The 13113-nt window shown below is 56.2% G+C and overlaps 1 protein-coding gene across 1 annotated transcript in view; it reads right to left on the bottom strand.

Moving 5' to 3' along the window:
* Positions 1 to 12876, bottom strand: part of RET (ret proto-oncogene) — a 55663-nt gene extending 42787 nt beyond the window's left edge. Inside the window, exon 1 of the mRNA XM_021072832.2 lies at positions 12618 to 12876. Coding sequence (XP_020928491.2) covers positions 12618 to 12684 — 67 coding nt within the window. The 5' untranslated portion in view covers positions 12685 to 12876. The remainder of the gene's footprint in view (positions 1 to 12617) is intronic.
* Positions 12877 to 13113: the final 237 nt, after the last annotated feature.

Here is a 13113-nt window from a genome sequence, read left to right as displayed (position 1 = left end):
CCAGGAAGAGCAGCTGATGGAGGAGAAACCAGAGAGCCACCCCTTGTCTGAGGCACCACTGCCCCTGCGAGCACAGGCCCACTCCTCCACATTTGTGAAAAGCTCTTCCTTGCACACCTTGCCCAAGCTTTTGCCACCAGCCAGACACCTCACTCTCCCCATCCAGGGCTGGGAAACAGAATCACGTCCTGCACTTGGAGTGGAACAGCAACCAGGCCCGGGTCTCCTGACACCCCACTTCATCCACATGCCCTGGGGAAGGGGTCGGGGCCTGGCAGAGGTCTGGGAGTGAGGTGCACAGCTAAGGTCTGCAGCCCGGCACCTGGGAGCCGGCAGCCCAGACTCATCCCCTGCACCCAGGCTCCAGCTTTCTCCCAGAGTCCCAGGCTGTACCCAGCAGGCACCCCCCGCCACCATCCAGGCTTCCCCACCCACCCAGACCAGCTGCAGTGGCCTCGCTCAGAAGATGGACACTCCTGCCTAAATGTGATTTCCCAGCTGCTGCTGAGTTAATCACTAGCCTCACTGGCAGTTCCTTCCGGCTTCTATGCAAAGGAAACTGTCAATTAGGTTACAACTAATTTCTTACCCAGAGCAAGGCCTGGCTGGAAAAAGACTGGCCACCCAAGTGGCCTGATGATGACCGTGTGAGGGTCACGAAGTCCGCTCAGCTCCAGGGCTCTCGTGCCCTGCGGCCCCCATCAACTTCACATGTGCCAGCTCAGCCTTGACCCCGGTGCCTTGCCTGGGCAACTGTCCCCCTTACCCCCAGCAGGGCACTGTGACTCAGACTTAAACAAAATCTGTCACCTCATCTAGCGTGAGCTCCTCAAATAGAGATAGTCCTGCCCATTTTTCCCTCCCTCCAGCACCCTTCTCCCTGAGACGTCTACATTCTGCCTGAGAGGCCCTGTTCCAGATATTTGACATGCGACATCCTGCTTAACCAACACAACAACCGCCAGGAGTGGCAATGATTATGATTCTGGTCTTTTTTACTTATTTTTTTCTTTTTTTAGGGCCACACCCAAGGAAGTTCCCAGGCTAGGGGTCCAACTGGAGCTGCAGCTGCTGGCCTACGCCACAGCCACAGCAATGTGGGATCTGAGACACGTCTGCAACCGACATCGCAGCTTGCAGCAACATCAGATCTTTAAGCCACTGAGCAAGGCCAGGGATCAAACCAACATCCTCATAAATACAAGTTGGATTCTTGCTTTTTTTTAGGGGGGTGCCGTGCACAGGTGAGATTATGGAAGTTCCCAGGCTAGGGGTCAAATTGGAGCTACAGCTGCTGGCCTATGCCACGGCCACAGCTAGACCAGATCCCAGCCACATCTTTGACCTACACCATACCTGATCACAATGCCAGATCCTTAACCCTCTGAGTGAGGCCAGGGATTGAACCCACATCCTCATGTACACCAGTCAGGTTCCTTACCTCTGAGCCATGATGGGAACTCCACCAGTTGGATTCTTAACCTGTTGAGCCACAGCAGCAACTCCATGATTCCTGTCTTAAAGAGGGGAAAACTGAGGCAGAGCGAGGTTACCTTGCCCCAGGCCACACAGAGGGTGAGCCAGGACTTAAGACAAGAGTCTCACCCAGGCCAGGGCATGTGGCCACCAGGCTCCTCTGCTCATTGATGGCTGTGCACACACATGCAGAACAGCCAGGGCACCATGACCTGGGAACCCAGGTCGCCCACCCACCTGCTTGTGGACCGGGTAGAAATCGCAACCATGAATAACCATCCGAAGCCTCCTTCCGGCTCCTCTCAAAGCAGGTACCCCTAAAAGTTTCCTCATGTAAATTTGCTTTTTTGCATCTGAGTGAGTAGGGCAAAGGGCCAGAAAGGCCTGACCAGATGGGAGTTTGCTCAGGCAGCACCAGCAGCTCCAGCCATTCAGGGACAGACAGGGTCATGGCTGCTATGTGCGCAGGCGCCCCAGATGCTAGGGGCCACGCCCACTGGACACAGAAGTGAGCCTTGTGGGATCCTTCTCTCTGCCCCTGTCAGGCCCTAGGACCATCAGGGTGGATCAGGCAAAGTGCAGATTCTGCATGTGGATGGGGACCCAGGACCTGTTCCTCTTGGTGGGGGAGGGGCTCAGCCCTGCCCCTAGGAGAGCAGCACCCACATGGCATGACCAAGGCAAAGCCTGCAGCAGCTAGTCTGTCAGAGCCGGGCCTTGCCAAGACCCACTGGAGCTTGAGGGGCTGCTGGAAGGCCATCCTACTACCTGGATGCACCTCCCTGTCACGCCTGAGAGGAATGGGGGGCAGGTCGACCCTTTCAGAGGAAGCAAGCTGGCCTGCCCTCCTGCTCATGGTGCACTCTTCCTCCTGCTTAGAGCAGGCTCGGGATGTCAGAGCACTGCTGGGATGCCCCCCACGCTCCCTCTCCCAGCTCTGGGCCCACCGTCCTCTCCTCTCCCCACTGTCACTGTGAGCGTGGGGAGGTGCAGCTCGTGCACTGCAGGTAAGATGCTGGGGGCAGGGCAACAAGGGTCTCTGGGGCAGAAGCTGGGCTCTCCCTGGGGGTGGGGGTAGGGGTGGGGGTGAAGCCCAAAGAAGGCCTGAGGGTCTGCTCTGCTGGGAGGGTGGAGGGAAGAGCTGGGGAGGCCTCTGAGAGAGGCAGCTTTCGGCAGAGCAGAACCTGGATGGACAAGCTGGCACATCCTGAAGGACAATGTGCACCAGGCAGACCAGTGCCGGGGACCCCAGGCCTCAAAGGTCTCAACTTTATGAGTAAAAGGGAACCCAATCCCAGGGCTGGAACAGCCACGTGGGGAAGGGGGTCATGGCAACCAAGTCCACAACTGAAGCCTCACCAGAGTGAAAACCCACACCTCCCTCCTCGTCCCGTCTCCCCATCTGTACAATAAGAGGGTTGCACTGGAGGCTGAGGCTTTTTCAGAACAAATTCGGATCCCCTGTGAGCCTCTGTGATGTCTGTGCAGGAAGGTTCATGGGATGAGCTCCCTGACCAGGGGCCGAGAGGCAGGACAGTGGGCAGGATAGATAAGCAGGGTGGGTTTTGTTCTAGATGTCCCTTGGGGAGCCAGGGACATGGGGCCGGAACGGGATTAGAAACACACATGTCTTCTTAGGCCACTGATGATAAGGCAAGAAGATGTGAGTCTAGATACAAAGGCGAGACTTTTGTTGTGACTTGAGAAGCAGAGGGACAAGGGCAAGGCCAACTTTAAAAGATTCTTCAACACCACAGCTCTATTAATGGACCTGTGGCTGTGCTCTCCTTGCCATCTCTCTTCATTTCTTCTCATTCTCTCTTGAACCCTTTACAACTAGTCATCATGCCCACCATTTCTGTCTAGCAGTTATCATAGCAACTAGTGGCCTTCACTGCCTCCTGCATAGCTTGCTTGGCTCTCAGCCTCTCTGGGTCTGTGCCCAGCTGTGAACTGGGACAAGATCCCCTCCCTGGAAGCACTGCTGGGACAGAGCACTTGCTGGTGGAAGCCAGAGCCAGTTTCCTCCTCTCTCCCTTCCTGATTCTTGAATTAGACCTGCCTAGGCCCACAAAGGTTTCCTGCTCCCCCTGGTCGAGGCCTTCCAACCCTGCACTGGGCTCCGGCACTCATGCAGCTTCTGGGGGCACTCACACAGCTTCTGGGTGCAAGTGGGAAGCACTGCCTCGCTGAGTTCTGCCGACCTGGGAAAAGGGCTTCAAGGGGCTGGCTGCATGACATCACACTGCTGCAATTACGGTAATCAATTTACACCAGATCTGCCTGGTTATTTTTAGAGCCTGGATTAAGGTTGAGCAAGACAGGGCAGCCCTGGGTTCCCCTGCTGCCAAGTCCTGCCTTGTCAGGTGGGCGGGGTGGGTCGCTAGTTCCCACGACTCCTGCTTTCCCATCCTCTGAGTCCTTCACAGGACAGTCCTTGAATACTGGCATCTCACATACAAGATGTGACATCCTTGCTTTTGGGACATTTGAGCTCAATGTGGCTTTAGGATCCAGATCATCTGAGACTGTTCTCAAGGTCCCAGTGGAGTCATGGTGACTCGATGCCACAAAAAGACACTGGAGGAACCCACGTCCTCTTCCAAAGGGACCTGGAGCTCAAACACTGACAGAGACATCTCTGGACTAAAACTGCTTCTCAACAACACTTGGTGGAAATTTGATAAAGCAAAATAAATCCAACAACAAAAACACCCCACCCAATTAAAACATAGCCAAAGGCCCTGAATAGATCTTTCCCCAAAGAAGATACAAATGGCCAATAAGCATACAAAAAAGAAGCCCTTCACCACTAGCAATTGAGGAAATGTAAATCAAAACCACATGAGTTACCACTTTGTACCCTCTAGGATGGATACAATTTAAAAATATAAACAGAAACTAACTAGGGTTGGTTGAGGATGTGGTGAAACTGGAAACCTCACACACTGCTGGTGGGATTGTCAAATGTTTCAGCTGTTGAAGAAAAAACAGTTTGGTAGTTCCTCAAAAAATAAAACTTGGAATTACCATATGACCCAGCAATTCCACTCCAAGGTATATACCTAAAAGGACTGAAAACAGACTCAAACAGGTATTTGCACATAAATGTTCACAGAAGTATTATTCACAAGAGCCAAAAGGTGCAAACAAGCCAAAATTCCATTAACAGTTGAATGAATAAATAAATGTGATAGATACACACATTGGAATATTACTCTTAAAAAGGAATGAAGTTCTTGGGACTTCCTCTGTGGCTCACAACAAAAAGGAATGAAGTACTGATACATGCTACAATGTGGATACACCTCAAAAACATCAAACTAAGTAAAAGGAGCCTGATACAAAGGTCAATTCACATTAAATATCCCAAACGAACAAGTCTATAGACACAGAAGCAGAGTGGCAGTTACCAGGAGCTGGGGTGGGAGGAACAGGCAGCACTGCCTAATCGATACAGGGTTTGATGATAATGTTTTAGAATTATACAGGAGTCATACCTAAGCAACACTGTGAAGGTACTAAATGCCACTTAATTGTTCACTTTAAAACAGTTGATGTTATGTGAGTTTTACCTCAAAAAAAAAAAAAAAAAGTAGTGAATTGTAAGTATCTGCCACCCCGTCCTTCCCTCCCAACCCAACCCAGTGGCCAGGTCACACACAAACCCCTGCCATGCTGATCAGGAGAGGCCAATATGGAAGAGCAGTGCACAGAAGCACAAGTCCAGAGGGGGGACCCCCAGGAGAAGGCACCCCAGTGTGTGCCCCACTCCCACCACGCTCTCCTGTATACTCTACCTTACTTTTGAGAGAAGGACCATGTGCCAGGATTCCAGCTCATGCCCATGGGCAAAGTGCCCTGGGCCCCTCCCCATGCATGCAGCCGGGCATAGCGTGGCTGATTGGGGAGGGTGGGGCACCAAGAGCAGGAGGTAAATGGACTGCACTGAGACGCTGAAAATGAGAGCTTCTGTCACCCCTAAGTCCACTGTCTCTCCTGCCCTCACAGATACAGGTGGATGAGGGGCTGCAGAAGCAAAGAAGATTCCAATGGGTCTGGTCCACAGTGGAGACTTTTCAAGGCTCTGTGCAGTCCCATGTAGAGACCACCTGCAGCTGCCCAGAAGACCCTCTTCCAGTGACAGAGCAGGTGCCCACAGTGCTAAGTGCATGTTAACCCTGCTTCCAGGTGAGGAGATGGGGGGCGGATGCACCCACTTTGTGGCCAAGTGGCCCTACTTCCTGACTCCATCCTTTCTCTTTCCCAAAAAAGAAGAGAACAGGCAGCAGTGGATGGCCCATGGGCAATGCTGGAAGGACAGGATGGAGGAGCAGGCAGGGGAGAAGGTCCACAGGGGACCAGCCCTCCGGCTTATGGGTCTTCCTTTCCTTTCACAGTTTCTGGGTCTTTGGCTGTTTCAGAGGCAGAAAAGTTTGAGGAATAAACTCAGTAAACTTCCTCCCTCCCTCCACTGAGACTCCCACCATGACTCAGGGCACCCCCAGGCCTCCCCCCAACACTCACCCCACTCTCAGATCCTGGCACACAACCTGTGTATCTTCCCAAGAATTTTCCAGGCTTAGGTTAAAGTTTAGGAACTTACAATGCTTCTTTTCTCCTTTCTGCAAGAGTGACAGCCATTGGAAATTTCTGGCAATCTCATAGCACATGGAGGTGGGGTGGGGGTGGGGGTGCTGGAACCAGTTTTGATGTCCATTGCCTGGCCAGGGGCTTTCGGATCGGTTCAGTGGCAGAACACTTCCTCCAATCAGAGCACAGGTCAAGGTTCTGCCTCCCTCCCCCAGCCAACCTGCCCCAGGCACTTCTCTGGACCTCTGGGCCCTGCAGAACCCAGACAGTAGCACCCCATGTCAGAAGAGTCAAGGCTTAAGACTGCAATGAGGTGAAGCTGCCTGTACCCAAACATGGGAGGGGGTGCTGGGGCCCCTAGGACGTGGGTCTACGGGGGGAAGGGTGTCTCACCTGCAGCTGCCTGTATCTGAATCTGGGAAGGGGGCTGGGGTGCCCAGGACCTGGATCTGCTGTGGGGAGGGGGTCACCCCTCGGCAGGTCCCTGCCAGCTGTGGGGTGCCACCCCTTGCCACTCAGTCCCACCAAGGCGGTGCTGATGTCATGGAGAGCCTGCACCAGCTGGACCACCAGGTGGGCACACACCTGTCCAGGTGTACAGGTGACCTTTCTGCAGTGCTTCCCTGGCTGCTATACTCTATGGAGCCACTCACAAGGCAAAAGCAAACAGAGGTGTTTGCTTGGGGCTGGCCACCTGCTCTCCTTGAGGGCCCAGGTGGTGCCTAAATACTGCCTCCCTCAAGGTCCCATTGGCGTCATCGACTTCACAACCATGCTTTCAACAGGGCACCAGCTCCATGGGGAGGAGCTAAGGGAACACGGCTGCCGTCTCTCGCCCCACCCCCACCTTGCCCAGGGTCTCAGAGTGGACAGCTGAGAGGGCCACTGGCTTTACAGCCTCCAGCCTTCAGGGGTGGAGGGGGGGCTCTAGGCTCCCACAACACACAGCCGTGAGCCCAAAGCTTGCTGGAAGCCCAAGTTCATCTGCCTCAGAGCTCAGAGAAGGAGAATGGTGGGAGGACAGGCAGGGAAGGAGGGCAGGAGGAGGACCTGGTCCACAGGGGCTCCAGGTGTTCCAGAGCCTCAGCCCAAAGAGGGCCCCATCCTCTAAGGTCCTTGGAGGTGAGGTGGAGTCCTGACTCAGGAATCACAGTCTCCCCTGAACACCTGGACACAGATGACCCTGGCTGCCACTCTGCTGTTCTGGGGCCCTGGAGGGAGAAGCCATGTGGGCCTTCTCCCCTTTCAAGGCACCCTCCGTGGAGCGCCCTCTACAGGCCACCTAAGTCATGGCCCTCAGAGGGACACCCTGGGCCTGATCTCTCTGAGTCACACTGACCCCCTCAGCCTTCCAGGGGCTGAAGCACCTCCACACAAAGCATGGAAAGCGTGGAAGATTGATCCTTGGAGACCCAAGGGAGGCAAATGAGAGGGAATAGGGGATGGGAGGGTGACAGATGACCCCTCCTGCCCTCTACCGTCACACCCTGGTGGCCCATGGCCAGGCGGGCCACTTCCTTGTCTGGCTGCCCATCGTCCCCTCCCACCCCACCCTCAGCCTACCCCTCACCCCACACCTCCACCTGAGATCACACACACATCTGAGATAAGTGACCGCTCAGTGCCTCCCTAACTGTACACTCTCCCTACAGGGTGACAACCCTGAGGTTTAAAGGGACCTTCCATTGTTTCTGCAAGGGCATCCCTGCAGGTGGTCCCTCAGGGAGTGTTTGTGGGCTACTGTTATTGTTACTACTAAGTGTCTTGCTCAGAAAAACAACTGCAGAGGTAGGAGAAGAGGAAGAAGAAACAAGCAGGTGGCAGAGGACAGGGGGGCTTGAGCCCCACCCAGAACAACATTCACACAAGGAAATGTCCTCCCTCACACGCACAGGAAGGGGGAGGTGTTCCCCAGTGGAAACGCAGCCACTTCTGCAGGATGGAACCACTCCTATGGCAGGGGCACTTCTCCAATTCTGCCCTTTTTCCTTGGGTGCCAGTTGGGCAATTTCTTGTCTTTTTTTTTTTTTTTTTTTTTTTGAGGGCTGCATCTGCAGTATATGGAGGTTCCCAGGATAGGGGTCGAATCAGAGCTGTAGCTGCCAGCCCGCACCAGAGCCACAGCAACACCAGATCTGAGCCATGTCTGCGACCTACACCACAGCTGACGGCAACGCCAGATCCTTGACCCACTGAGCGAGGCCAGGGATCGAACCCGCAACCTCACGGTTCCTAGTTGGAGTCGTTTCCACTGCCCCATAACAGGAACCCCAACTTTCTTCTCCCACTCTGTCTGGAGCCCTGGGGAGGCATCCTGTACAAGAAGAAACAGTTGTACCCACATGCCCTTAGCCCCCTCTCCCCGCCCCCAGCACAGTAGCTTCTGTCAGATTCTGGGTCCCCAGGCAGATGGCAGGTGCAGGGGCCACATGCCTGGCCTAACACCACCAGCAGAGACCTTTTCCTGCCAGGGCAGAGCACACATGCCCCCTTCCCTGGGACCGGCTATGACAGGACCCCACCTGGTGGCAGTGCCTGGACCCACAGGACTTCTAGACTTCAACTAAAGCAATGGCCCCGCCTGAGAACCAGCCAGACCCACTGGGGCTCCTATTTCAGGTGTCAGAGCACCATGCCCCACTTCCCTCCCATACCTGGGCCAGCCTGTCCCTAGAGCCACGAGCAGGTGAATGAGTGAGGGGCTCAGGGCCACCTTCCCCTCCTAGGACCCCTCCTCAGCCCCACCCTTGGTCCCCACCACCAATGGCCCAGAGAAGAGGCTTGCTGAAGGCCCAGGGACCAGGGACGGGATGTCAAGAAGTCCTCTCCAAAGGCCCAGTCCACAGGCTGTGGCAGCCTCAGTTTCCTTACCTGTGAAATAGGGAAACAAGGCTATGTCCCCCAGGGTTTCAGGAGGACACAGTAACCTAGCAGACAGGCAGCGCTCAGCACAGGACCAGGCCATGAACTTCTGGTAGCTGCTGCCAGCATCAGCCTTATCCAGGCAAGACCAGGGGACAGAGGAGTCCTCTCTCAGGTCACAGAGCAGGGGAGGCCTCAGGGAAAGCAGCAGCTTCCTGGTCCCCACTTCCCCTTGGCACCCCAGGCTCCATTTTAATAGATACCATTATTTTTAATTAGTTTTCTCGTCCCCTGGCTAAAAGGCCATTAGCTCCCCATTAGATGAATACATCCCATTTTCTTCACACCACCAAGGAAACAGTGATGTACTTAGATATTCCTAAAGCAATTCTGCAGAATCAAGGCAATTTAGCAATGGTCTCCATAAACCTCCCCATTTGCTCTCTACTCTCAGACCCCACCCTTAGGAGCCCACCAGCTGACCCAGTCCCTCAGTCCCTGGGTAGGCTGGGTCCCAGCAGGGGACACAGGCAGCTCCCAAAGACCAGAGGGGCTTAGTGGGCTGGAGTGGAGGAGAAAGAAGGGTCCAGGCAACCCTGAAGTAGGACACGTCTTCCACAACCCCCTGGTCAAAGAAGAAGCCAAGTCAAAGAAAGAAGTCAGCCGAGTGGCCTTCCCGGCTGAGGGGCTGCTCTGCACTTGCTGGTCCAAATAGACGTGGCATGGGACAGGGAGCCTGGCCAGTCATGGCCAGCCTTCCCTTCTTCAGCACCTGAAAGGGAGAAGCCCAGAGGATGTACAGGCAGAGAGGGCACGTCTTTCGTTGTGGCCAGAGGTGCTGAGCAAAATGGGACACAAGAAGCCAGGTCAGAGAGATGTGAGGCCTGGTGAGGAAGAGAAGGAGCTCAGGGAGATGGTGCTGGCTGAGGGGTCAGCCTGAGACATCCAGGGGCAGCCCCAGAAGCGGGGACTCAGTTTCTTCATCCATGCAGCCAGCATGCTTGTACCTGTACCAGAGCAGCAAAAGGCCAGAAACTCTGCTACAGACAACTTTTAGATGGAAGTTCTTTAGCTCTGGTCCCAGGATACCCAGGGTTGATGGGCTGTGCTCCTGAGAATGAGAAGCAGGGGCCACAGGGGACAGGTGTCCCTGTGTATACACATGGAGGTCCCAGGGCATGGGAGGGGCCAGGTTCCTTGGGTGAGGGTGCAATGTGAGGGCCAGCCTCACTGTGCGAATATGTGTGTATGTTCACAGGCCTTGTGATCACATATGCTTAAAAAAGGACAGGAGTGTGTCTTAGAGATGACCGAGAGTAAGCGTGTGAGCCTGGTTCAAGGGTGTATATGTGTGTGCATGTGTGTGTGTGCACGTGTGCTCACATGGATACCAAGGTATGTGAGAAGTCTTATTCTGATTCTGGATTGAAGGTGTGTGCATTCACACACAGTGAGAGTACACACATGCTGAAAGGAGCAGGATGTGTTTCTGTCCCGTGACCTTGCTATGAGCATTCCTCCCTGCCAGCTTTGGGGCAGCTGTTTCTTCCCAAGCACTCTGGTCAAGGCCACTGCCTCTTCATCTGGTTTGTCCCCCTACCCATCTCCCATCAGTCCCCCAGCACAGAAGGGAGCCTGTGGTCCTGGGGAGGTGTGTGGTCCAGCAGGGGAAGGCTTCCATCCTCTAGAGACCCTGCCCATCCCCCAGGCGAAGGGCCCAGCCACTGGAGGGATTCATCCACAAGAGGGCGCCCATAGGCAGAACTGCTCTCAGCTTGGGCGGGTCGGGGTGCCTTGGCCGGCTGGCTAGCTCCTGTCTGGAGTAGCTCACTGAGAGCGAGGCTGGGCAGCTCCAGGACAGCTACTGCGAGTTAAGGGCCCCAGCAGGCCTCTCCAAAGTCCAGCTGTCTCCTCCTGGGTGCTCCGGGGCCACCTCTCCACGCTCAGTGCCACAAATCGTGGTTTCTTGCTCATCCCATGGGAAGGGTGGGCAGGGCTGGGGACTCACTTGCCCTGGATTGGAGGGTCTTTTTTCCACCACCCAACTCCATGGGCCTCGAGTGTGGAAAAGCCACGTGCATTCTTGCCAAGTGTCAAAGACCCACCCTCGCAGCGCCCCCTCCAGTCCAGCTCCTCACTGCCTCACTGGGCACCCTGGCTAAGCAAGGAACTGTGGAAAGGCATGGAAAACCACGCAGGCTGAGGAGACTGCCCAGAACTGCCCAGAATGCACTGGCTTCCAACTCACACCTGACCAGCCTGCCCCCAACTACAAAGTTGCAACTCAGAGTTGTAAGAGATCTTTGCAACAACTTGTTTGTGTTTACGTCTAGCCTGCCTTCAGCCTCCTCCTACCTGATTCCCCTTCTTGCCACAGCACTGTGATCCCCAGACTTCCATTGCTGGAAACAGACTTTCCTGCATCCTTTCCAGGACAAGGAAAGGTTTTCTTCCCTGCCTTCCCTATGATGGACTTGGGGCACATTCTGGCTTCAGCATCTGCCTCTGGAGCTCAGGATCCAATCACGAAAACGAAGTCTTGAGCGGAACTGTGAACCCAGTGGTCCCAGAGTCTGTGCAGGACCTGAGGCTGGAAGCAGGGGACCACCGCCTCTTCTGTTCCCAAAGGCCACAGGGAGAGAAAGCCCTTTGTAAGCGGTGGGGGAGGGTGGCTGAGGCTCTTCTCTCAGAGGGAAACTTGGTGCATAACTGCAGAAGGGAAGTCAGGGACAGTTTAAAGGAAACTAAGATTCGTGGTCAAGATGGGGTCAAAGACTCTGCGGGTTCACTCACCCTGTCAGGGTTTGAAGGAAGGGGCAATGACCAGCCTTTGCAAGGCTACATCTAATTCTCCCAGCACCAATGTTGGTGGCACACAGCTCTACTCCACTCCAAGATGGTCAAAAGCGCCTGGTACAGGTTGGCCTAGAGCCGTCAAATGGTCCAAAAGGCCGCACCTTTGGGAACTCCAGCCTGTCAGCAGCGCGGGACTCTAAAGCTGCGGGTGGGGCAGAGCCACTGCTAGCCCTCAGCAGGCTGCGCTGAGCCAGTATGAGCGGGACCTCGAGGGCAGCTTCCCTAGAAACCATTGGCTTTTTGATTTTTTTTTTTAAGTACAAAATTGGGCCAAAAAACACAAGAGACAAGTGACCTTTTAAAAAAGAACGGATCCCCTCCGTATCCCGCGGCGAACCAAGCAAGGTATGGGAGCTGGAGGAGGAATGCGCCGACGGGTAGAGCAAAAAGGAAACCACGACAGAGTAATCTTTTACAGAAACAGAACTCCCCGCCCAAGTCTCTGGCTTTCTAGGGCCACCTCACCGGTCCTCCCCCACCTGCATCGAAACGGCGACAAGGTCCGTTCAGTTCGCTCCAAGACGCGACTGCGGCACGAGGCGCGACCAGGCTAGGGCGCGCGGCTGCGACTCGGGCTCTGGGCAGCGACCCCGGCCGCCCGGCCCGCGTCCTGCTCCGACCCGAGACCCGCCCAACCCGGGGCCGGAGGCGCCCTGTCCGCCACACCACCTCTCTCCCAGCCGAGCCCAGGCGGCCGGCAACTGCGCAGCCCGCTGCCCGCCGCAAACAGAAAGGCGTTTCCTAACGCGTCCACTCCGCCGCTTGCCGCTCGCCGCGCGGCGCCAACTTCTCCCCGGCCGCTACAGGCACCGGTCCCCGGCTGGACTCACCTTCGCCGAGTAGCGGCAGCAGCAGCAACAACCGCAGCCCCACGGCACCGACCGTCGCCTTCGCCATCGCCGTGCACGCAGGGGCCGCGGCGAGAGGCACGGTGGCTTGGGCTGGGGGTCTCCGCGGCGGGGTACGACGCTCAACCAGGCCGCCCCATGCCCGCCCTGGACGCGACGGACACTGCGGGCGCAGAGCGTCGGGGCGCGGGCTCCGGGGTACTCTCCGCTGCTGCGCGCCGGGCTCTCTAGCCGCGGGACTGAGGCGGGGCGGGCGCGGGCTGCGCCCGCGGAGCGGGCAGGGGCGGGGCGGGGCGGCGAGGGGGGCGGGCTGGGGGCGGGTCGGCCGGGGCCAGGGTGCGGGCGGGGTGCGGGAGTAAGGGCGGGGCACCGGGTACCCTCCGGACTCCGCCTGGTGCAGCTCACTGGGCGCGAGTGAGGGGACCACGGCTGTACGCAGTGCTCGGGCGGAGTCGGGCGCGAATAGGAGCGAGGTGCG

Source organism: Sus scrofa, chromosome 14 (assembly GCF_054392235.1).
Source record: "Sus scrofa isolate SSC_HxYL_T2T_F1_AM1 chromosome 14, Sscrofa_HxYL_maternal_Yorkshire_Landrace_v2.0, whole genome shotgun sequence".
In the NCBI taxonomy this organism is placed as follows: domain Eukaryota; kingdom Metazoa; phylum Chordata; class Mammalia; order Artiodactyla; family Suidae; genus Sus; species Sus scrofa.
Note: the sequence above shows the minus strand (reverse complement) of the source record. Positions and strands in the feature narration are given on the sequence as shown.